The 26,004-nt window shown below is 45.3% G+C and overlaps 1 protein-coding gene across 1 annotated transcript in view; it reads left to right on the top strand.

Annotated features, from left to right (window-relative positions):
* The window catches only part of TTLL4 (tubulin tyrosine ligase like 4), a 44,379-nt gene extending 30,575 nt beyond the window's left edge, over positions 1-13,804 (top strand). Inside the window, exons 14-19 of the mRNA XM_060193872.1 lie at positions 2,180-2,353; positions 11,390-11,492; positions 12,059-12,269; positions 12,406-12,476; positions 12,775-12,860; positions 13,295-13,804. Of these exons, the coding sequence (XP_060049855.1) occupies positions 2,180-2,353; positions 11,390-11,492; positions 12,059-12,269; positions 12,406-12,476; positions 12,775-12,860; positions 13,295-13,508 (859 nt within the window). The 3' untranslated portion in view covers positions 13,509-13,804. The remainder of the gene's footprint in view (positions 1-2,179; positions 2,354-11,389; positions 11,493-12,058; positions 12,270-12,405; positions 12,477-12,774; positions 12,861-13,294) is intronic.
* The last annotated feature ends 12,200 nt before the right edge of the window (positions 13,805-26,004 follow it).

Genomic DNA, 26,004 nt, shown 5'->3' with positions numbered 1-26,004 from the left:
TTGTCTGGGGAGATGGTGTCATAGTTTGAAAAAGGGCTAGAAAGCTGGATCAGGGAAAAGAGTCTGGATACAGTCTGAAGTGAAGCATGCTGAGGTGGTACTGGTTGCATTGATTAGGTTGGGATCAGCAGATGCAGTATCATTTGGTATGACTTGAGAGAAGCATACAGGAAAGTGAGCCCCACCCTAGAGGTTCCAGGACTGGGAGGTGTATGAGCTTTACAGAGGAAGGGGAGGTTCCTGCTGTCTTAGGGTTTAAGAAGGCAGTAGATAATTATTGCTGTAACCAAATTATTTGACAGTTGGGTTACCTTGAAAATCCCATTGTTAGGATTTGCTGTTTCATACAAAACCTCATCATAATTTATGTCCTTTTATGCTATTTATATATAGCTGTATCTTATAAAGTAGTGCATTATTCAGCTTACGTTGTGCTTTGATTATGCTAGGGATTGAACCTGCGACCTCTTGCACACAAGCCCTGTGTGTGTGTGAAAGTGTCGAGGCACTAGCTTCCTGGCTATGTTATGTCATGTTGCATTACGCTTTTTATTTTATGCAGTAGGGAGGAATGAACCCAGGACCTTGGGCATGTATAATGCCAGCTGAGTGGCCTCACCTCATTTCTTTTTCTTTTGTGGTGCCAGACCCTCACAGTTTCACTTCTGCTGAACCAGTTTTTTTTGTTTGTTTTAAATTTATTTATTGGATAGAGACAGCCAGAAATTGTGAGGGAAGAGGGTGATAGACAGAGAGACACCTGCAACACTGCTTCTCCACTTGCAAAGCTTTCCCCCTGCAGCTGGGGACTGGGGGCTCAAACCTGGGTCCTTGTACATTGTAACATGTACGCTCAGCCAGGCGTGCCACCACCCGGCCCCTTTTTCTTTTTTCTTTTTGATTTCAGATAGATGGGGAGAGATAACACATCACTCACTCAAGGTTCCTCTGGGACTGTGGTGCTACATTGTGGTCCAGCAGTTCAAATCTGGACCCTGGGCCTGGCAAAGCATGCACCCTGCCCCCCAGCTCAGTTTTTTTTTTTTTTAATTTTGTTTATTTTATTATTTTTTATTATTTATTCCCTTTTGTTGCCCTTGTTATTTTATTGTTGTAGTTATTATTGTTGTTGTTGGATAGGACAGAGAGAAATGCAGAGAGGAGGGGGAGAGAAAGACAGACACCTGCAGACCTGCTTCACTGCCTGTGAAGCGACTCCCCTGCAGGTGGGGAGCTGGGGGCTCGAACCGGGATCCTCATGCCGGTCCTTGCACTTTGCGCCACGTGTACTTAACCCACTGTGCTACCGCCCGACTCTGTCAGCTCAGTTTTTCTTTACTCTTCCCCCATCCCAGCAATTTATTTGTTAATGAGAATGGGGGAGAGAGAACCAGATCATCACTCTGGCATATGCAGTCCCAGAACTTGACCTCAAGACCTCATGTTTGAGAGTCCAAGGCTTTATCCACTGTACCACTTCTTAGGACCCCTATTCTGAACTCTGTTGAGGCTGAGAGAGAGGGAGGGAGAGAAGAGAGACACTATAGCGCCTCTCTACCATCTGTGGTGCTGGAACTCAAACCCAGGGCTTCATGTACTTATTCTTTGCCATTATCTGACATTATCACAGAAAAAAAGTTACTTATTTGTTTTTATTGCCATCAAGAATATCTCTGGGACTTGGTGCTAGCACAGCACATCTACGGCTCCCAGTGGAGCAGTTTTATTACTTGACAGGACACAGAAAAATTGAAAGGGGAGAGGAAGATAGTGAGAGAGAAAGTCAAACACCTGCAGACCTGCATCACCACTGGTGAAACTCACTCCTGTAGGTGGGGAGTAGGGGCTTGAGCTGGATGCTCAACTGGATGGGTCACCGTGCAGCCCCTTCATCACAGAAATGTTATAAGCTGTTCTTTCTAGCCCGATCCCTGCAGCATGCTTTCCCCCAGTGAAGAAGTACCACCCTGAGTAAAGCTATTTACTTATTTATTTATTTATTTATTTTTAATATCAAGGGAACAAGACCCCCTCTTTCTCCCCAACACACTTACATCATGAAGCTCCTGAGTTTGGGCCCTTTTGTAGGGCGGGAAGGGAATAAACGGGGCTCCCCCTGGCTGAATTTATGACTCTTCAGGGTGTTGCTTTGACTACTCTTTGCATCCTTTCTTTGAAGCCTTCACTCTAACTCTCCACTGGATATCAGCATCAAAGGCCAGATGATCCGGGACCTTCTGAACTTGGCAGGCTTTGTTCTGCCCAGCACAGAGGACATAGTTTCCAGTAGCTCCAGCTCCAGCTCTACCTCCAGCTCCAGCTCCAGCTCCAGCTCTAGCAGCTCCACTACCAGGTCAGCCAACAGCAAGGGCCGCTCCACCGTCTGATCTGGGAAGGGCCGGAGTCTGAGTACTGCTCTTGCTGGGTCTTTCTTGCTGCCTGATCTGCTCCTATCAAGACAATAATCCACCCCACCACTAGTCTTGTGTGGTGTTATAAATGTTCCCTGCTCGGAGTCTCCACAGGACCTGGGGAATCAGCTTTACATTTTTCTCCAGTGCCGCTCTTCTTGTTTGTCTTCTTTGACAAACCCTACACGTAGAACCTTGACGTTGAGAGGATTCTTAAAGGTCAGATAGTCTTGTCTCCTCGCTTAAAAAAAAAAAAAAAAAAAAATATATATATATATATATATTATAATATATATATATAATTTTAATGAGAGAAAGAGAAAGATACCATAGCCTCAGGCCTGAAAGTTGCTTGCAGAACCTTTATGCTGTCTCCCTGCCTCTCCTCTCATTTGTTGCCTGTCATATCCTCTCTTGGCTCACAGACATCTTCCTTCTGAAATGCCCCTCCACCAGACCTCTTTGTTGTAACTTCACCCACCTGTCAGAGCTTAGCAGTAGGCAACATCTTCATGAATCCAACTCAGTTGTGGGCCCTCCAAATCCACCAGAGCTATCCTTGATGGAAGGGTGTTAGTAGTTGCCAGCATTTGCTATGTGTAAGAAAAAGCCTGTAGCTTGTTTGCGTCTATAGCTCCATACACTTCACTGTCCAGAGAATGAAATGAGCCTATTTTGGTAGCTCAGGAGTTGACACAGTGGATAAAGCACTGGGCTTTCAAATATGAGGTCCAGAGTTCTTTCATATATATATATTCCCTTTTTGTTGCCCTTGTTTTTCATTGTTGTAGTAGTTATTATTGTTGTTGTTAGATTATTGTTGTCATCGTTGTTAGGACAGAGAGAAATGGAGGGGGGAGGGGAAGACAGAGAGGGTGAGAGAAAGACAGACACCTGCAGACCTGTTCACTGCCTGTGAAGTGATTCCTCTACAGGTGGGGAGCCGGGGGCTCAAACCAGGATCCTTATGCTAGTCGTTGCCCTTTGCGCCACGTGCGCTTAACCCACTGTGCTACCGCCTGACTCCCAGAGGTCCAGAGTTCTATCCCCAGCATTGCTTGTGTTAGAATGATCTTCTGGTTCTCTGTCACTTGTTCATTTTTTTTTTTTAATTTAAAATTTTTTTTATTTAAGAAAGGATTAATTAACAAAACCATAGGGTAGGAGGGGTACAACTCCACACAATTCCCACCGCCCAATCACCATATCCCACCCCCTCCCCTGATAGCTTTCCTATTCTCTATCCCTCTGGGAGCATGGACCCAGGGTCATTGAGGGTTGCAGAAGGTGGAAGGTCTGGCTTCTGTAATTGCTTCCCCGCTGAACATGGGCGTTGACTGGTCGGTCCATACTCCCAGTCTGCCTCTCTCTTTCCCTAGTAGGGTGGGGCTCTGGGGAAGCTGAGCTCCAGGACATGTTGGTGGGGTCTTCAATCCAGGGAAGTCTGGCCGGCATCCTGATGGCATCTGGAACCTGGTGATGCAAACTCTAGTGTACTTCTGCTTTCTTACTTTGGTGCCATACTCCAAACTCAGTCAATTTCTGCTTTGCGTTTCTACTTCTTTTTTTTTTTTTTTACATGCATAACATTCCCCAGATTCCCATTTAACAATACAACCCCACTATTTAATTCATCATTTTTCATGGACCTGTATTCTCCCCACCCACCCACCCACCCCAGAGTCTTTTACTTTGGTGTAATACTCCAATTCCATTTCAGGTTCGACTTGTGTTTTCTTTTCTAATCTTGTTTTTCAACTTCGGCCTGAGAGTGAGATCATCCCGTATTCATCCTTCTGTTTCTGACTTATTTCCCTCAACATGATTTTTTCAAGGTCCATCCAAGATCGGCTGAAAACGGTGAAGTCACCATTTTTTACAGCTGAGTAGTATTCCATTGTGTATATCTACCACAGCTTGCTCAGCCACTCATCTGTTGTTGGACACCTGGGTTGCTTCCAGGTTTTGGCTATTACAAATTGTGCTGCCAAGAACATATGTGTGCACAGATCTTTTTGGATGGATGTGTTGGGTTCCTTAGGATATATCCCCAGGAGGGGAATTGCAGGGTCATAGGGTAGGTCCACTTCTAGCCTTCTGAGAGTTCTCCAGACTGTTCTCCACAGAGGTTGGACCAATTGACATTCCCACCAGCAGTGCAGGAGGGTTCCTTTGACCCCACACCCTCTCCAGCATTTGCTGCTGTTACCTTTTCTGATGTATGACATTCTCACAGGAGTGAAGTGATATCTCATTGTTGTCTTGATTTGCATTTCTCTGACAATCAGAGACTTGGAGCATTTTTTCATGTGTTTCTCAGCCTTTTGGATCTCTTCTGTGGTGAATATTCTGTCCAAGTCCTCCCCCCATTTTTGGATGGGGTTATTTGTTGTTTTGTTGTTGAGTCTGGCAAGCTCTTTATATATGTTGGTTATTAAACTCTTATCTGATGTATGGCATGTAAAGATCTTCTCCCATTCTGTGAGGGGTCTCTTGATTTGGGTAGTGGTTTCTTTTGCTGTGAAGAAGCTTTTTAATTTGATGTAGTCCCATAGGTTTATACTTGCCTTAGTCTTCCTTGTAATTGGATTCGTTTCATTGAAAATGTCTTTAAAATTTATGCGGAAAAAAGTTCTTCCAATATTTTCCTCTAAGTATCTGATAGTTTCTGGTCTAACATCCAAGTCTTTGATCCACTTGGAATTTACTTTTGTATTTGGTGAAATACAGTGATTCAGTTTCATTCTTCTGCATGTTTCAACCCATTGTTTCCAACACCATTTGTTGAAGAGACTCTGCTTTCCCCATGTAATAGTCTGAGCCCCTTTGTCAAAGATTAGATGTCCATACGTGTGGGGCCTCATTTCTGGGCTCTCAGTTCTATTCCACTGGTCAGTGTGTCTGTTCATGTTCCAGTACCAAGCAGTTTTGATGACAATGGCCCTATAATACAGTTTGAGATCTGGCAGTGTGATGCCTCCGGTTCTGTTCTTTTTTCTCAAGATTGTTTTGGCAATTCTAGGTCTTTTCTGGTTCCAGATAAACATTTGTAGCATTTTTTCTATTCTCCTAAAAAATGTGCTTGGGATCTTGATGGGGGGGGATAGCATTAAATTTGTAGATGGCTCTGGGTAATATATTCATTTTGATGATGTTAATTCTTCCAACCCATGAACATGGAATATCTTTCCACTTCTTTGTGTCTTTTTCAATTTCTTTGAGTAGTGACTCATAATTTTCAGTATACAAGTCTTTCACTTCTTTGGTTAGGTTTACTCCTAGATATTTTATAGTTTTTGTTGCTATAGAAAAAGGAACTGATTTCTGGATTTCAATTTCTTCTAACTTAGTGTTTGCATAGAGGAATGCCACTGACTTTTGAATGTTAATTTTATAGCCTGACACATTACTGTATTGCCTGATGATTTCCAAAAGCTTCTTGCTGGATTCCTTAGGTTTTTCCATGTATACTATCATGTCATCTGCGAATAAGGAGAGTTTGACTTCTTCTCTTCCAATCTGTATGCCTTTAATTCCTTGCTCCTGCCTGATTGCTATGGCAAGAACTTCCAACACTATGTTGAATAGTAATGGTGATAGTGGGCAGCCCTGTCTAGTACCTGATCTGAGGGGAAATGCTTCCAGTTTTTCACCATTGAGTATGATGTTAGCTATAGGTTTGCTATATATAGACTCCACTATCTTCAGGAATTTTCCATCTATTCCTATTTTTTGTAGTGTTTTGATCATAAAGGGATGTTGTATTTTGTCAAAGGCTTTCTCTGCATCTATTGATATGACCATGTGGTTTTTGGTCTTGCTTTTGTTGATGTGGTGGATCACATTGATTGATTTACGTATATTAAACCAACCTTGCATGCCTGGGATAAACCCCACTTGGTCATGATGAACAATCTTTTTGATATACTGCTGTATCCGGTTGGCTAGAATTTTGTTCAATATTTTCGCATCTATGTTCATCAGAGATATTGGTCTGTAGTTTTCTTTTTTGGTTGTGTCCCTGTCTGCTTTTGGTATCAGGGTGATGTTGGCTTCATAGAAGCTGGCAGGGAGTAGTCCAGTGTCTTCAATCTTCTGGAAGACTTTTAAAAGTAGAGGTATTAGTTCTTCTTTGAAAGTTTTGTAGAATTCATTTGTAAAACCATCTGGTCCAGGACTTTTATTTTTGGGAAGATTTTTGATAACTGTTTCAATTTCATTAGCTGTGGTGGGCCTGTTCATGTTATCCACTTCCTCTTTACTTAGTTTTGGAAGTTGGTAGGTATCTAGGAAATCGTCCATTTCTTCCAGGTTCTCTAGCTTGGTGGCATATAGTTGTTCATAGAAGCCTCGCATGATATGTTGAATTTCTGCAGTGTCTGTTGTGATATCTCCTCTTTCATTTACTATCCGATTTATTTGGGTCTTCTCCCTTTTTTGTTTTGTGAGTCTGGCTAAAGGTTTGTCGATTTTATTTACTCTTTCGAAGAACCAACATTTACTTTCATTGATCTTTTGTATGGTTTTCCTATTCTCAATGTTATTTATTTCTGCCCTAACTTTAGTAATTTCTGTCCTTCTGGTTGCTTTAGGATTCCTTTGTTGTTCTTCTTCTAGGTCTTTAAGATGTGCAATCAGGCTGTTTATTTGTGCCTTTTCTTGTTTCCTAATGTGTGCTTGTATAGCTGTGAACTTCCCTCTTAGGACTGCTTTAGCTGTGTCCCAAATATTTTGATAGCTTGTGTCTTCATTTTCATTGAACTCTCGAAACATTTTCATTTCTTCCTTGATTGCCTCTTTGACCCAGAAGTTGTTAAGAAGTGTACTGTTGAGCTTCCACATTTTGGGACTGTTACTAATCTTTTGTTGATTGTTAAGTGTTAGTTTAATTCCACTGTGGTCTGAGAAGATGCTTGGGATGATTTCAGTGCTCTTGAATAGGCTGATGCTGTCTTTCTGGCCTAACGTATGGTCTATCCTTGAGAATGATCCATGTGGATTTGAGTAAAATGTGTATTCCAGTTTTTTGGGATGAATGACTCTGAAAATGTCCAATAGTTCTAGTTTATCTATCTCTTCATTTAGCTCCCTTATGTCTTTACTGATTTTCTTCCTGGATGATCTGTCAAGTTGAGAGAGTGGGGTGTTGAAGTCCCCTACTATGATTGTGTTACTGTTAATATATTGCTGTAGCTCTTTCAGTAGAAGTTTGATGTATTTAGATGGCTTCTCATTGGGTGCATAGATATTAATAATTGTTAAGTCCTCTTGATTGACTGATCCTCTGAGCATTAAGTAGTGTCCATTCCTATCTTTTTTAATCTTATCTATTTTAAAGTCTATCATGTCAGACATGGGAATAGCTGTTCCTGCCCTTTTTTGTGGGCCATTGGCTTGAATGATAGTTTTCCATCCTTTCACTTTAAGTCTGTGTTTGTCTTGTTGCGTTAGGTGAGTTTCCTGTAGACAACATATTGTTGGGTTGTGTTTTCTGATCCATCTTCCTACTCTGTGTCTTTTAATAGGTGAATTCAGGCCATTGATATCAAAGATTGAAGATATTTTAACGCCATTCTTGCAGAGTTTTAGAGTGTTTTGATATATGTCCTATTTGTGGTGGTCTGACTATTTATAGGAGACCTTTCAGAACTTCTTTCAGGGCAGGCTTGGTGATCGTTGCTTCCTTCAACTGTTGCTTGTCTGAGAAGGTTTTGATGCTTCCATCTAGTCTGAATGACAATTTAGCAGGATATAGTATTCTTGGCTGAAAGCCTTTCTCATTGAGCGCTCGATAGATATCTTGCCATTCTCTTCTGGCCTGTAGTGTTTGTATGGAGAAGTCTGCTGCTAATCTTATGGGTTTTCCTTTGTAGGTGACTCTTTGTTTTTCTCTTGCAGCCTTGAGGATCCTTTTTTATCCTTATTCCTTTCCAATCTAGGTATGACATGTCTTGGTGTCTTTAGGTCTGGGTTAATTCTGTTTGGGACCCTCTGGGCTTCTTGAATCTTTATGTCTTTGGTGTTGTCTAGACTAGAGAAATTTTCAGCTATTATGGCCTGGAGAATGCTTTCTTCCTCCCCTTCTCTTTCTTCCTCTGGTAAGCGAATAATGCGTATATTGCTTCTTTTGAAGTCATCCCATAGGACTCTGTTGTTGTTTTCAGCATCTCTTAATCTCTTTTTGAGATCTCTTACTTCTTTTTTAGTTGTCTCTAATTCATCCTCAATCGTGCTAATTCTGTCTTCAGCCTCATTGATTCTATTCTCTCTGCCCTCTGCTGCTTTCTGGAGTTCATCTATTTTGTTGCCCTGCTCTGATACTGTTTTAGCTTGTTCAGCTAGTTGCCTTCTTAGCTCAGCAATTTCAGCTTTCAGCTCTCTAATAACCATGAGATTATTAGAATTTTCTTCCATATTCTCATTTGTTGTTCCTGCATTTCTGATTACAATTTTTTCAAATTCTTTACTCACTCCTGTTATTATTTCCTTGGCTAATGTTTGGATGTTGAACTCATTGTTTTGTGCTTCACCCTCTGGAGGACTTTTAGCTGGACTCTTGTCCTGGTTCGAGTCTCCAATATTTTTTCTTGTTGTTTTAACCATTTTATATAAGTTAACAGTTTTTTCAATCCCTGAGTTGGAGTTCAGTGGTGTAAAAGCCTTTTTTTTTTTTTTTCCCCTGTAGGCTATGGGAGCCTGAGGGCTTTTAAACTATCAATAGGCTTCTTAGCTTAATAACTGACTCCTGACCAAGAGATAAAGCAGGGTGTGGCAGAGATAATCCAGTGGTTATGCAAAGAGACTTTCACAGCCCCTCAGCTATGCCACCCAGGTATAGGTCTTCTCCTGAGTTTCCCGGTTAGATCTCTGTCCCCTGGTGTCCCTCCGTGTTGCTGCTCCAGATTCTGAGGGTAGTAGCAATGGAGACTCAGAGTTGTACTTGGTGAGTCTCTGGGGAGTCCTTTCCTCCCTTCAGCTGTCCCCTTGTTGGTGGAGCAGACTGGAGGTGGTGTCTCCACTGACAAACTGTTGAACTGTTAGCAGTCACTTAATCTCTCCTTAGGCCCCTCTCTCCTCTCTGTCACCAGCCACACGTGTTTGTACTCACGGGTGATTTACTGGGTTTCTGTGGTCATTCTAGTCCTGTCTTGTTTCGGTCCGGGTGGTCTCCTTTGGTATTCCTAGTTGATCCGGGAGAGGAGAGGAGAGGAGAGGAGAGAAAGCGATCTGCTGCTTGTAGCTCCGCCTCCGGAAGTCGAATCCATTTTTTTTTTTTTTTAAGAATTTATTTATTTATTCATGAGAAAGATAGGAGGAAAGAAAGAGCCAGACATCACTCTGGTACATGTGCTGCCGGGGATTGAACCCAGGACCTCATGGTTGAGAGTCCAATGCTTTATCCGCTGCGCTGCCTCCCGGACCACTCATTGTTCATTGATTAATACATCTTTATTAAAAGAAAGCCTGTTATTTGACACAGGAAATGCCTGATAAGGTAGGAGATAGCCTATCCTCTGGCAGAAGACTTCCCTGCTTGGGGGGCTCGCTTCACAGGTAGTGAAGCAGGTCTGCAGGTGTCTTTTTTATACTTTTATTTATTATTGCATAGAGACAGATAAATTGAGAGGGGAAGGGAAGATAGAAAGGCAGAGAGATAGGGACCGGGTGGTGGCGCACCAGTGCTCAAGGACCCAGGTTCAAGCCCCCAGTCCCCACCTGCAAGGGTAAAGCTTCAGAAGGGGTGAAGCAGGTCTGCGGGTGTCTCTCTTTCGCTCTCCCTATCTCCTCTACCATCTCAATTTTTGGCTGTCACTATCCAATAAATAAAGATAATAATAAAAATTTTTTAAAAAGGCAGAGACACCTGATTCACCACTCCTGAAGTTTTCCCTCCATGTGTGGGGACTAAGGGCCTGAAACTGGGTCCTTGCACACTGTGATGCGAGTGCTTAACCAGATGCTCCACACCTGGCCCCTAGCTGTCTTTCTCTCCCCTGCTGTATCTTCCCCATCTCTCTTAATTTTTCTCTGGCCTGTCCAATTAACAAAAAGGAGAAAATGGCTGCCACAAGCAATAGATTCATAGCACTGAGTCCCAGTAATAACCTTGGAGGCAAAAAAAAAAACAAACCCCAAAACAAAACAACCAACTTCCTGCTCTTGGGAGAGCTACTGCAGTTTCCAGTGGAGGGAATGGGAATACAGAACTCTGCTGGTGAGAACCATATGGAATTGTACCCCTGTTTTACAATTTTGTAAATCAATATTAAACCACTAATAAAAAAGAAAGGGAAGGAAGGGGAGAAGGAAGCTTCCCTTGTCAAACATTTGGGACCCCGAGCCACTTAGGAGCAGAGTATAGGCATCCTCACTCCATAAATGAGAGAAGTGAAAATCCAGGTCATTTGGCCAAAGAGTAGTGGTGCTGCCCATCAAATCTGGTACCAAAGCTAGCACCAGAATTTGCTTTCTCCACCGCGCCCTATGTAGACTCTTGTTTATCTCTGTACTTTTTGAGTCATTTGACACCTGTCATCCTCCAGATTTCCTGGAGATCATCTTTGTGTCTCTCCCAGTAGCAGTCATGGTAGTGGAGAAGAGGAAACTGAGAAGCTACAATTTCCCCAGGATTTCACAGCTGTTAGGGCCAAACTGGGTATCAGGCGTTCACTGAGTTAAGTCGACTGAAGTATATAGCGATTTTCCCACAACCCTTCCCCACCCCCTTCAAATGCAGCCTGAAGAGGGACTTGTCTTACTTCTTCCACAGTGCTTGGTCTTGGCCTTTCTCCATAGGGCTTGAGGAATCAGCAGAATAAGTACAAAGTCCTGATCTCAAGTGGCAAGCACCTGTCTGCACATTCTTGACTTCTCTTGAAAAGGGTGTCTTCTTCCAGGGCTGGACCTTCTTTCCCAGTTGGCCTCAGGATACGAAGTTGCTGACCTTCCCTTTGCTCCCTTTCTGCCCCCTGCCTTAGCCCATCCAGTTCCCCCAAAGACAAGTGCCGCATGGCCTCAGAGCACGTCACTGCACAGAGGATGAAGAAAGCCTACTATTTGACCCAGAAAATTCCTGATCAGGTAGGTGATCACCTGCCCTCTAGCAGAAAGCTTCCCTGCTCAGACAGTTGAGGCCCCAAATAGACTGGTTCCTCCCCTTTCATGGGTCGGGTTTCCTGGTACAGTACTATGGTCCCGCTGTAGTACAGAGACTTCTTGTTACGTACCTCATTCTGGGAAAGCATTCCTCATGTGTTCAGAACCATGAGAGCTGTACTAAGCTGCAGCTGTAGACCCTAGGGGGTTTATTTTTCTGAGGTTCAGAGAGCCTCCTGGAAGCAGGTAAGGAAACCAGATGGAAGAGCGGCAGCCACAAAACTGATGCCAAGTCTCTTGCTGGATTGAGACCTTGGCTCTATCCCACGAAGCGCTTACTCTCATGCCCCCTTCTTCTCCATCTGAGCTCAGTAGACTTGGGGACAGACAAGGTCCACAGCTGGTCCACCTGAGTGCGCTGCCATGTTGGTCTCTTATGGTGTCCTGGACTCCTAGGACTGCAGAGCTATGTACCTGTCCCTCAGCCTCCTGATTTTTGACCTTCAGCTTATATCGTCACACACCCTCTCCTTCCTGTCCCTTGGCCACAGGACTTCTATGCTTCTGTGCTGGATGTCCTGACACCAGATGATGTTCGGATTCTGGTTGAGATGGAGGATGAGTTTTCTCGCCGCGGTCAATTTGAACGGATCTTTCCTTCTCGGATCTCCTCTCGCTATCTTCGTTTTTTTGAGCAGCCTCGATATTTCAACATTCTCACCACCCAGTGGGAACAGAAGTACCATGGCAACAAGCTCAAAGGTGAGGCCTTCTCTCAGTCCACGGGAGGCCATGTATAGTGAGAGGACAATTCCCAACAGGCCAAGAAATAAGTCTGATAAGAACTGGCCAGTTGAGTCCACTCTCTAAAGTCTTGCCTGTGCTATTCTTGTCCTAGGAGTAGATCTGCTTCGGAGTTGGTGCTACAAAGGGTTCCACACAGGAGCCATCTCTGACTCTGCTCCATTGGTGAGTGATGTACCATTGAGGAGGAAGAACAGACTCCAGTGCAGGCCCCACATTCCTCAAACTGGCATGGGTTGGGTGTCGGTCAGCCGAGCTCCAGGATCCCCTGGGTTTCTTTCAAGAATCAGAAAGTATGTTCATTCTCAGCTCTGTGTCTGAATTGGGAAGAGTGCCCAGTCTGAGTCCCGTGTGGGCTCATGTCTGCAGCACAGGGGAGGGGCGGGGGATTGAGAGCCCTGGGAGAAAGCCTCCCCCCACCTCTGCCTACCTCTCTTGCCCTCACTGCTTCCTTTGCTCCTAGTGGTCTCTCCCCACATCACTGCTGCCCCCCCCAAAGAATGACGTGATGCTCAGTGATTTCTCCAAAACAGAGACCGGCAAGCTGGGGTGAGCGCCACCTAGGTGGGCAAGGGAAGGGTGCTGGGGCGGACTCTTCCCAGGTCGTGATAAGTCCAACATTCTCCAACTGGGGGGTGGCGGTGGTGGTAGGAATAGCAGAGTGTCCAGCCACAGCCCCCACTTTCTGGTGGCTCTTGGTGTGCGCAGTGAAGCTGAACTCGACCCAGAACCATCTGCAGAAACGCTGCTGTCAGCCCTCCCCACCACATTCCTCAACCCTCCTCCTCTCTCAGGCAGCCACACACAAGTCCTCAGGCCTTCAGAGCTACCAGATAAAGGCTGTGGGGGTGACTTATCTCTCCATATAACTGGCCTGTTGTTGCCTAGTGTTGTGAACTCCTGCTCCAGACAGTGGGCACATCACTGGCAGGAACTTCAGCCCCACAATGTCTCCGCATTTCCTCCCTTCCTGTTCTCTTCAGAAAATATTCAGGGAGTGATGGGACCACACCCCAGCCAAAGAAGACTCACACTCTCCCTAGACCATGCACTTCCTCCAAAGACACCAGCGAGGAGCCCAGCCACGCCTCCCAGACGTTATCTGTGATCAAGTTCTCTGGCCGGACTACGAGACTCGATGTGTGTCCCACCTCCCAGTCACCCGGTGACTGTCTCTTGGCTGCTGTGAGCCCGTGACTGGCCTCTCCACTTGCCCCTGCCCAGGAGCACCAGTGTTAGCTACCTCATGGGGGCCGGCCGGCCGGCCAGCCAGCCTGAGTCCTCACCCCCTCCACTTCGCCCCTCAGAGTATTTTTTTGAAGTGGTTGAATCGCCGAGTCAGGGGTCTGGAGGACTGGAAGGGTGGTGGGGACAGGGAGAAGGAAGGTGAGAAGGGCCACACCCTCTCACCTGTCTACATGGTTAACACCTCACCTCTCAGCTGAGAAGCCAGTGATGGCCACTCAGCCTTATAAAGCAGGGTTTGGTTTCTACCTCCAGAGGGCCTTGTGTGGTTTGTTGGGCATCTTGGTGCAGTAATTGGCTTATAGATGGAGGGGTGGAAATGCAGCAGACCTCTGTGGGCATGGAGTTCCTCTGCTCAAATTGAGGGCCTCCTCTCCTCAGGCCTCCCTCCCTGCTCCCCTGGTTTCCTGTCTTGGGAAGACACTTTGAATGACCTTGAGGCTTACTCTGCTGACAAGCAGGGAGAAGCCTTGCCAAGGTAAACTTGTTCCCTGTCATCCTGGTCTTGGGGGCTGCCCCACTCCATTACTCATGTCCCCACTCCCCCTACCTCCTCACAGTGCTGCTCATTGAACCTTCTAGATTTCTCTCACGGGTGTTGCCATGTAGCTTTTGAATTTCCTGACGGGTGAGAGCTTTGTGAATTTATTTCTCTCTTTCTCCTTCCTTCCTTCCTTCCTTCCTTCCTTCCTTCCTTCCTTCCTTCCTCCCTCCCTCCCTCCCTCCCTCCCTCCCTCCCTCCCTTTTCTTCCTTTCTCTGGGGTTATTGCTGGGGCGTGGTACCTGCACTATAAATCCACGCCTCCTGGAGGCCATTTCTCCCTTTTTGTTGCTATGTTGCTGTTGTTGCTGGATAGGACAGAGAGAAATTGAGAGGAGGGGAGAGGAAGATAGATACCCGCAGACCTGCTTCACCGTTTGTGAAGTGACCACCACCACCCACCCCTGAGCTGGAGGAATTGAACTGGGATTCATATGCCAGTCCTTGTGCTTGGCGCCATGTGGGCTTAACCTGCTGTGCTACCACCTGGCCCCCAGTTTTGTGAATTTCTCACAGCCCCAAGTTAGGGAGTCATTGTATCCCTATATCAGAGTACATGGGCAGGGGTGAGGGGAGGAGGGGGAAGGCTGTGACTGCCCCGTAGCACAGGCGACTTTGAGTTCTGCTCTCCCTCCACTGTCTTTGTGGGTGGGCTCAGCTTCACAGATTTCAAGAGCAAACAGACTGGCAGCATGGCGGGTGAGCTTCAAGGCTCCATCGCAAGCCTGTGTGGGAGAGTTTGAGTCAGAGAGGTGGTTTGCACTTGACTCACACCCCTTTCTGGCTCAGTATCTCCCAGCTGTTTGCCCCCTGCCCATTCCCTGCACCCCTGTACTCCACTGTCTAAGCAGGAGATGGGGTGGGGGGGGCACCAAGAAGCCACCAGCTCACCTGACATCACTTTCCCCTCTGCACACCAGGCAGGAAGAGCTGGTCACAACTTCTTGCTGCTCTTTTTTCCAAAGTTTAAGAAGGTAGGGGGCTAGCTAGGCAGTGGCACAAATAGTAAAGCTTACAAGTCACCATGTGTGAGGACATAGGTTTGAGCCTCCAGTCCCCACCAGCAGAGAGGGAAGCATCACAAGCAGTGGAGCAGACTGCAGGTGTCTCTCCCTCTCTTACCCTAGTTCTCATGAAAAAAAAAAAGGGAGGGAGTCAGGCGGTAGCGCAGTAGGTTTAGCGCAGGTAGTGCAGAGCACAAGGACCGGCGTAAGGATCCCAGTTTGAACCCCTGGCTCCCCACCTGTCGCTTCACACACAGTGAAGCAGGTCTGCAGATGTCTGTCTTTCTCTCCCTCTCTCTGTCTCCCCCTTCTCTCTCTATTTCTCTATCCTATCAACAACAACAATAACTACAACAATAAAACAAGGGCAACAAAAGGGAAATAAATATTTTAAAAAAGAGAGCGAGAATACCTGCTTCATGGCTCTTGCAGTCCTGTGGGCAGCTGGGACAGAGCTGTGGAAAATTCATTGAGAGGCCTTGATGGGGTTCAAAGCTACAGGGAGAGTGGCTGTTCCAGCCAGTCCGAAGGCCATATTGACAGTTGTAAAGAAAGACCCGTGGCTCCCTGGGGTAGCAGCTGCTGCTCGTAGAAGAACTTGAAGTTAGGCCTAGGTGGAGGAGAGGGTCTTGGTAGACCTGTTAGCTTTCTCCCCACAGAACCAAAGCCACCTCCCTCCTGCCCTGCCTGGATGTAGGATTGTAACATGGTGTCAAAGCAAAGCCTCCTAAGGAAGCCAGCCACACTCAAGTGGCTGGTCCTGTGGTGCTAGGACTGTGACATGGACGTCTGCTGGAGCTGGCTTTCTCCTGGAAAGCCCACTTCCCTTCTTGGCCTGCCTTCTGAGAGCCCCCAAAGGGCACAGCTTGTCCACCTCATCCCCATGACTGAGGCACCCACATTCCAGCAGAAAGGAAAAGGGGGGTGGTAGGGGAGGACTTTTGAAAATAAACGAGTGATGGTATTTCCAATGTTCTTAGTTTAAAACATGTTTACACATGACGTCTTTCATTATTTAATGTTTCACTGCGTGGGAAAAGAGGAAGGGGTTATGGATCATGTTCCCTTCCACTAACCTTGAGAGAAATTGCCAAATCTCATCAAGCATTTACCATGCATGTGTACTTAGCAGTGAATACCCACAGTGTAAGGTCGTCAGCTAAAGAAGGAATCGGGAGGGCCTGAGATTTTATGAAAATTTAAATTTGAGGGTGCAGGAGAATAGTTACCAGAGCTTGACAGTAACTGAAGTTGGTGACTTGCCCGGTCCCACTTAGGAGAAGGGGGAGTGAGGGCTTCTTGCTGGTGGGGTGAAGTTCAGGGTGGTTTTCTGGAGTATAAAGGGTCTGGAATATGGGCTGAGGAAGGCTATCACTGCCCATTGCCTTGGTATTTGCTCAGTGTTGCTCAGAAATGAAGTAACAATGTGTACAGAGTATGAGTCTGTTTGTCTGACCATGGTTCCCAGTCTCAGTTCTTCTGTTATGTAACAGATGTGCCTCTAAACTTGTTTAGTGCCTACTTAGAGGATTGTGAAAATTCAAATACAGTAGAAGCACTTAGAATACACAAGGGACTTAATACACGATTGTTCCATTCTGTTTTCCAAATTGGTATTCCTGAGGCGGGAGAAGGCAGACAAGAGGTGTAAACCTGTCCTCCCACAAAGGAAGTGAAACAGTTATAGAGACAGTTCAGAGGTCAAGACCTGAACAGCATTGTTTTGTCCTTTCTTCTTCCTTCTCTTCTTCCTCCTCTTCCCCTCTCCCCCTGCCCCACTCCCTCTCCCTCTCCCGTCTTAAGGGCACCCTCTTCAGTAGAGCCTGTATCTTCATTCATGTAGGCTCTATACAGACTTCCAACCCAGTGTACACAGAAACACTTGCATCCTTTTATCTTTATTTATTGGCTAGAGACAGCCAGAAATTGAGAGGGAATGGGGAGATAGAACAAAGACACCTGCAGACCTGCATCTCCACTTGCAAAGCTTTCCCCCTACAGGTGGGGACCAGGGATTTGAACATAGGTTCTTGTGCATTTTAAGTGTGATCTCAACCAGATGCACCATCTGGTCCCAAGACTAGCGTCCTTCACCCTGCTACTTCTGCATTGGGGATTTATTTCTTTGGGTTAATTAACAGTCAGAATGTAAAGTCCCTGGATATGGAAGCACGTTAAACAGGATATAAATTGAGATGCAATTAGTTAAGCTTTGATAAGAGAGAGTGAGCTAAGGAGCAGTGCATCACAGGACAGGGGAGGATCAGGGTGCAGAACACAGACCTTGACCAGTAACCTAGACAGCAGGTGACCTAGACACTGAGTGGTTCCTGTGGGTCTGTTCTTAGGATCTTTGGCTCTTAAGGCTTCTTGACCCTCCCTACACCCTCACCAAAGGGAAAGAAATGCCTGCTTGCTCTAAAGGCTGGTAGTGAAGCTTGGTAACCCAGGAACACACCCTCACTAACCTCATCAGCTGACTTGGTGACCTAAATAAGGTGACTATTGACAGTGGCCAGGGGACCTCCCCTCCTGGCCTGCTCAGATGGGTCTTTTGAGAGTAAGGCTCAGCTCTGGAACCCCCAACTGCTTTGAGACTTAGAAACATTGACTTTTTTTTTTTTTTTCATACATGAGTGACTGAGGAGGCCAGGTGGTGACACACCCAGTTAAGGGTACATACTACCAACTGCAAGGATCTGGGTTTGAGCCCCATTCCCCACCTGCAAGGGGGTTCTGCTTCACGAGCTGCAAAGCAGTTCTGCAGGTGTCTCTCCCCTCTTTCAATTTCTCTTTGTCCTGTCAAAAAAAAAAAAAAAAGTGACTGGGACCTGTTTCATTCCCATTTTATTTTTAGGGTTAGTTTTTCACATTTTTTGTTTTTACCAGAGCAATACTCAGCTCAAACTTAGGATGGTGTTTGGGAGTGAACCTGGGACTTTGGATCCTCAGGCATGAAAGTCATTTTGCAGAACCACTATACCGTCTTCTTAGCCCTTAATCTCATTTTTTATTTTACTATTTTTATTTTGCCTCAAAAGTTATTGTCTGTTAGGGATCAGTGCCAGCACTACAAATCTGCAGCTCCTGGTGGACATTCCCCCTCCTCCTTTTAAAATTTATAGTCTTTTTAAAAATATTTATTTATTCCCTTTTTTTGCCCTTGTTTTATTGTTGTAGTTATTGTTGTTGTTCTTGATGTCATTGGATAGGGCAGAGAGAAATGGAGAGAGGAGGGGAAGGCAGAGAGGGGGAGAGAAAGATAGATACCTGCAGACCTGCTTTACTGATTGTGAAGCGACTCCCCTGCAGGTGGGGAGTCAGGTAGCACGAACCGGGATCCTAACACCGGTCCTTGCACTTTGTGCCACGTGCGCTTAACCCGCTGCACTGCCACCCACCTGGCTCCCAATTTTTATAGTCTTTTTAAAAAATTATCTTTATTTTATTGGATAGAAACAACCAGAAATCAAGAGGAAAGGGGGTGATAGAGACAGAGACACCTGCAACACTACCTCACCACTCACAAAGCTTTCCCCCTGCAGGTGGGGACTGGTAGCTTAAACCTGGGTCCTTGCACATTGTAACATGTGCACTCAACCAGGTGTGCCACCACCTGGCCCCTATAGTCTTATTTATTTCCTTTTGTTGCCCTTGTTTTTTTATTGTAGTTATTGTTGTCGTCATTGTTGGATAGGACAGAGAGAAATAGAGAGAGGAGGGGAAGACAGGGAAAGAAAAAGACACCTGCAGACCTGCTTCACCACTTGTGAAGCGACTCCCCTGCAGGTGGGGAGCTGGGGGCTCGAACCAGGTTCCTTGTGCTGGTCCTTGTACCACGTGCCATGAGTGCTCAACCCTGTGTGCTACCGCCTGGCCCCCTATTCTATATAAAGTTTTACATATATATATATATATATATATATATAGAGAGAGAGAGAGAGAGAGAGAGAAATACAAAGGTAGGTGGTACAAAGAGATGTCTGCAGCACTTTTCCACTGCTCATGAAGCTTCCCCCCCACACACCCTGCATGTGCGACCCAGGAGCTTGAGCTTTGGTCCTCCTGCATAATAACATGTGATTTACTGGTTGTGCCACTGCCCAGTCTCCAGGGTAATTATTTTCTAAAACCCATTAATGTCTTAATTGTTACAGTGAACTGAGACACACAGAATGATAGGGACTGGCAGGGAAAGCTAACATACTTTTGCAAAAGATATCTCAAAAATATGGTTTTGTCAATGTCTCCTTTTTATAAATAAAAAATTTGTAAAGCTTATCTCAGGGTAGTTTCGAGGGGAAAAGTATGTACTAATGAAGTGTCTGGGACACACAGTGAAAATTAAACACTCTGGAAACATTTCTCCAGGTAGAACTGTTTAATACAATACTATTATAGAAGTATGTCACTCTTAGAAAACTATGATAGGACTGAGGAGACAGCATGATGGTTCTGCAAAAGCCTTTCATGCCTGAGGTTCTGAGGTCCCAGGTTCGATCCTCAGCACCACCATAAGCCAGAGCTGGACTCTGGTCTCTCTACCCATCTCTCATTAAAATAAACTTTAAAAAAGACTTCAGGGAGTTGCGTGGTAGTGCAGCAGGTTAAGTGCATGTGGCACAAAGCACAAGGATCCCGGTTCGAGCCCCCAGCTTCCCACCTGCAGGGGAGTCCCGTCACAGGCGGTGAAGCAGGTCTGCAGGTGTCTTGTCTTTCTCCCTCTCTTGTCTTCCCCTCCTCTCTGTCCTATCCAACAATGACAACATCAATAGCAACAATAATAACTACAACAATAAAAACAACAAGGGCAACAAAAGGGAATAGATAAATAAAATATTTGAATTTTTTTTAAAAAGACTTCAATAAAGTATGCATATTTTTCCAGAGCACAATCTCATCCAAAGAAATGGGGCACACCTAGAATGGGGGTGTCCCTCACATGTCTGGAGAGCTTGTACTGAGCCACTCTGGCCCCACGTGCTTTGGGGCCAGGATGCTGTGTATCTAAGGTAAGTCAGCCCAATTATTTTTATTTATTTACTTATTTATTTAATTTTCCCTTTTGTTGCCCTTGTTTTATTGTAGTTGTAGTTATTGTTGTTGTTATTGATGTCATTGTTGTCGTTGGATAGGACAGAGAGATGGAGAGAGGAGGGGAAGACAGGGAGAGAAAGATAAGACACCTGCAGACCTGCTTCACTGCCTGTGAAGCGACTCCCCTGCAGGTGGGGAGCTGGGGGCTCAAACTGAGATCCTTATATTTATATTTTTATTTTTTTTTACAGTTTCAGAGAGAGAGAGAGGCACCACAGTGCCACTGTGGAGCTCTTTGGTGCCATGGTGCTTCCATGTGATGGTAGAGTTCAAACACAGGGCTTGATGTGTGATAAATTATGTGCTTTCATGGATGAGTATTTTCTATGCCCTCTCCTAAACCTGTTTCTCATATATATATATATATATATATATATATATATATATATATATATATATATATACAGTCTTTAGCCAGTTTCTGGCTTACAATTCCCCAGTCCCTTGGGGAATTTTCTGAGTGATAAGAGTAACAAGAGAAATGTCTGCTATATCAGGTCTCTTGTTCTCAGTTCTTGAAACTTCCTGCTTTTTTTTTTTTTTTTTTTTTACCAGAGCACTAATCAGCTCTGGCTTATGGTAGTGTGGGGGATTGAATCTGGAACCTCAGAGTCTCAGGCATGAGAGTCTCTGCATAACCATTATGCTATCTACCCCCCAAATTTTTTTTTATTATTTATTTATTCCCTTTTGTTGCTCTTGGGTTTTTTATTATTATTGTTGTAGTTATTGTTGTTGGATAGAAGAGAGAAATGGAGAGAAGAGGGGAAGACAGACACCTACAGACCTGCTTCACCACTTGTGAAGCGACGCCCCTGCAGGTGGGGAGCCGGGGGCTCGAACCGGGATCCTTCCTCGGGCCTTGCTCTTTGTGCCACGTGCACTTAACCTGCTGCACTACCGCCCGACTCCCCACACGTTTTTTTTTTAAAGAAATATTTATTTTATTATTAGATAGAGAAATTGAGTGGGGAGAGGGAGGCAGAGAGGGAAAAGAGACAGAGACATTCCTGAAACCTCTTGAGAGCCATGAAGAGGAAGTAGATGTCTTGTCGCTTATACCAAACTCCTTTCCACCACAGCTGGTTGGGATTCTGTCAAGGTGGCAGAGTGAACGGGAAGTACCTGGTTGCCTGAGGACTAAAGCCTAGTTGAGGGTTAGCACTCTCAGTCCCAGCCCTGATTTTCCAGGGAGGGGAAAAGAACTGGATATTGAGATCAATGCCACTGGTCAATGACTATGTCAGTCACACTTATGTAATAAAAGTTTCTATAAAAATCCAGAGGGAGGGGCTGGGAGATGGCTCAGCAGGCTAACTGGGAGTTACCACACATGCGTGAAGCACTGACTTCAATTGTTGGCACCACCTGGGAGTACGATGGACAGCACCAAGGAAAATCTATGGATGGTCGAGTGACCAACTTTTATCCCCCCTTTTTTTTTCTGGGAAAAAACAGATTGCGGGGGTAGGTATGGCACACTTGGTAGAACACACAGATGATCAGACACAAGAACTTGAATTCAGCACTCCCTAGTCCCCACTTTTGGGAAGGGTCCCGCTCATGAGTGCTGGGACAGTGTTGTAGGTGTCTGCTCCTTGTTCCTTTTTCCCTCCCTCCTCTATCTGTGTCTCCCACCCTCTATCAAAAGAGAAAAAGAAATGACCATCTGAAAACGGTGGTGAAGTTGTGCCGGTACCGAGCCTCATTGATAATCCTGGTGGAAAAGGAAGGAAGGAAGGAAGGAAGGAAGGAAGGAAGGGGGATAGGAGTCCAGGAAGTGGCACGGTGGGTGGTGTGTTACATTTGCAAGCTTGGGAAATGAGGGACCTGCATATGCCTCCATGCCAAGCCCATATTCTAGGAATGGAGTTCTGTTGTTTTGATCTCACCTACTTGCTCTCTCCTGGGCTGTTGATGTACTTTGGAATAAGCTGGCAGTGTATCGAGTAAATGGGTTCTCTGAATTATGGGAAACAACCTCACAAATTAATTGAAGAGGGTCAAGTATGTACATGTACCAACTTGTATTTGTGACAGAGGGAGATTGGGAAAGATGCTATAGCACTGAACCCCCCACCCCAGCGTGGTGGGGGTCAGATTTGAACCTGGTGGACTCTACTGCAAGACTGTTAATACACAACTCTGCTTGACAGTAGTTTTTCTCCTTACATCTTCAGGCTTCCACTCTGTGAGATCCTTCATATTTTGGCCAAAACCTTTTCTGTCATAGTTTCTCTGTCACCAACCAGCCACTGTCCCAGAGAGGAGAGTGCAGACTCACCTGCCAGCTACCAGCAGTCCCAGGAGCTCCTAGCATGAGGGTGCCTGCCCTGCTCCTCTCTATGTTCCTCCATCCTGCTTTGCCCCTCTCCAGCCTCCCATTCAAAATATGATCTGTGGGAGCTCATTAGAAGTTCAGAATTGGGGGGAGGGGCAGGCGGTAGTGCAGCAGGTTAAGCAAACATGGTGCAAAGTGCAAGGACCAGCACAAGGATTCCCTTTGGAGCCTGCAGCTCCCCACCTGCAGGGATAAAGCAGGTCTGCAGGTGTCTGCCTTTCTCTCCCCCTCTGTCTCTCCCTTCTCTCTCCATTTCTCTCTGTCCTATCCAACAACAAAGCAATAACAACAAGGGCAACAAAAATGGGAAAAATGGCCTCCAGGAGCAGCAGATTTGTAGCGCAGGCACAGAGCCCCAGTGATTAAAAAAAAATAAAAGAAAGAAAGAAAAGAAAAAATAAATCCAGAATTGGCTAGAGCTAAGCAGTGCTCTGGTGGGAAAAAAAAAAAGTTCAGAATTGGGAGTGGGGGAGATAGCATAATGATTATGCAAAGAAAATTTCCATATGTATACATGGGAATATATTTATTATGATTATAACTATTATAAATAAATATTTTCCCTTTTATTGCCCTTGTTTTTTTTTTGTCCTTGTTTTTTATTGTCATTGATGTCATCGTTGTTAGATAGGGCAGAGAGAAATGGAGAGAGGAGGAGAAGACAGGGGGAAAGAAAGAGAGACACCAGCAGACCTGCCTCACTGCCTGTGAAGCGACTCCCCTGCAGCTGGGGGCTCGAACCAGGATTCTTAGGCCAGTGCTTGTGCTTTGCGCCACCTGAGTTTAACCCACTGCACTACCGCCCAACGCCCATCTTGTTTAATCTTTAACCAGCACTTTGACAAACGGGTAGAAAGTATGAGTTTAGGAAGCCTGGAACAAGACGTGAAATTCTGAATTTCTTTTTCTTTCTTTCAATTTTTTATTCTCTCATTTTTTTATTTTTGTTTTTACCAGAGCACTGCTCAGCTCTGGCTAATGGTGGTGCAGGGGATCGAACCTGGAATCTCAGAGCCTCAGGCATGAGAGTCTCTTTGCATAACCATTCTGCTATCTACCCCAGCCACTCTTTTTTCTTTTTCTTCTTTCTTCCTTTCTCTCCCTCTCTCTTTTTTCTTTTACCAGAGCACTGCTCAACTCTGGCTGATGGTGGTGCAGGGGATTGAATGTGGGACTTTTGAGCCTCAGGCACAAGAGTCTGTTTACATAACCATTAAGCTATCTACCTAGCCCACCCCTCTTTTCTTTAACCAAGGCACTGTTCGGCTCAGTTTATGGTGGCACTGGATTAAACCTGAAACTGGAGTCTCAAACGAGAGTTTTTTTTGTATAACCATTATGCTGTCCACCCCCAAATTCTAAATTATTTGGTTGTTTGTTTATTTTTTAGCAGAGCACTGCTCATCTCTGGCTTATGGCAGTGTGGGAGACTGAACTGGGGACCTTGGAGCCTTGGGCATGGAAGTCTCTTTGTGGGAGTTGGGCGGTAGTGCATCAGGCTAAGTGCACGTGGTGCAAAGTGCAAAGACCAGCATAAGGATCCCAGTTTAAGCCCCTGGCTCCCCACCTGCAGGGGAGTCGCTTCACAAGTGGTGAAGCAGGTCTGCAGGTGTCATTCTCTCCCCCTCTCTGAGACTCTTCCCCTCCTCTCTCCATTTCTCTCTGTCCTGTCCTACAACAACGACATCAGTAACAATGATAATAATAACCACAATGGTGATAAAACAACCAGGGCAACAAAAGGGAAAAGATGGCCTCCAGGAGCAGTGGATTCGTGGTGCAGGCACCAAGCTCAGCCCCAGCAATAACCCTGGAGGCCAAAAAAAAAAAAGAAAAAAAGATTAAACAAGATGTCCTGCAGCATTATAATAAAGACCATTCACTGAGTGAAAGGCCTGTATCATCTTTCATTTTCTCAATAGCCCTGTACTGTTGGTATGCATGACTCTAGTTTAGGAGTTGAAACATGAAGCTTAAGAGGTGATGTAAGTGTCCAAAGCCTCACTGTTAGTAACTAACAAAGGCAGGGTTGGGGCCTCTGGCTTAAGGTGTTGCTAGGAGGTGCTGGGGATTGAACCTGGGATCTCTAAATTCTAGATATGCATGTGGTGCATATGTTATCACACACAAGGACCTGGGTTCAAACCTCCAGTCCCTGCTTGCAGGGAAGCTTCATGAGTGATGAAGCAGTGCTTCAGGTGCTATCCTCTTTCCTTCTTTCTTTTTGTTGATTTATTTAATAGATATAGACAGAAATTGAAAGGAGAGGAGGAAGTAGACAGGGAAAGAGACAGAGAGACACCTGCAGCCCTACTTCACCACTCATGAAGCTTTCCCCGTGCAGGGGGGACTAGGGGCTTGAACTTGGGCCCTTGTGCACTGTAATGTGTGTGCTCAGCCAGGTGTACCACCACCTGGCCCTCTCTCTTTCTCTATCCCTTTTACCTTAGCATCTCTCTCTGTCTCTATCCAATAAATGAATAAATAAAAAGAAAAAACTACTTAACAAACCATACCCACTATTATTTTGGTGTGTATCTTTCTAAGTGTGTGTGGGAGGGGGGAGAGAAGGAAAGAAATGGTTTTGTAATGGGAAGACAAAGACACCATAGCACTGAGGCATCCTTCCGTGTGGTGGGGGCCATACTTGAGCCTGGGTCCTATATATGAGAAACAGGCAGACTATTCAGGCCCTCTCCTTTTTTAATATTATTTTTTAATTAATTCATTCATTTTACCAGAGCACTGCTCAACCCTGGTTTATGGTAGTACTGGAGATTGAACCTGGGATCTCAGTTTGCATAAACACTATGCTATTTCCCCCAGCCTTATTTACTTATTTATAAACTAGAACACTTGCTCAGCTCTGATTTAAGGTGGCACCTTTGTGCTTTGCCTTTTTTCTTTTAGAAGAACTTAAAAAAATGGTGAGGGGCCAGATGATGGCACACCTGGCTAAGTGCACATATTATAGTGCACAAGGACTCAGGTTCAAGCCCCTGCTCCTCACCTGCAGGAGGAAAGCTTCACAAGTGGTGAAGCAGGGCTGCATGTGTGTCTGTCTCTTTCCCTCTTTATCCCCTTCTCAATTTCTCTCTGTCTCTATCCAATAATAAATAAAAATGTATTTTAGGTGATGCCTGGGATTGAGCCTGGACCATCAAGCATGAAATTGTTTTGCATAACTGTTTTGCTAACTTCCCCATATCCATTGCTGGGGGTTTTTACCACTCTGGCCAACTGTTTTTCAGCTAGAAAGGAAGAGACAGAGACAGAGGAACAGAGGAAGGCATATCACAGCCTGGAAGCTTCCCCTAGTACCATGGAGGCCAAGAGCTTGAACCTGGGTTGTACACAAGACAAAGCAGGCACCTTCCCAGCTGAGCTATTTTGTAGATGGGACGCTTCACATGAAAGAAAGAGAAGTAGATCATCACTCTGGTGCAAGCAGCACTGAGGATTGAC

Source organism: Erinaceus europaeus, chromosome 7 (assembly GCF_950295315.1).
Source record: "Erinaceus europaeus chromosome 7, mEriEur2.1, whole genome shotgun sequence".
Taxonomy (NCBI): domain Eukaryota; kingdom Metazoa; phylum Chordata; class Mammalia; order Eulipotyphla; family Erinaceidae; genus Erinaceus; species Erinaceus europaeus.
This window is presented reverse-complemented; position numbering and strand designations above follow the sequence as displayed.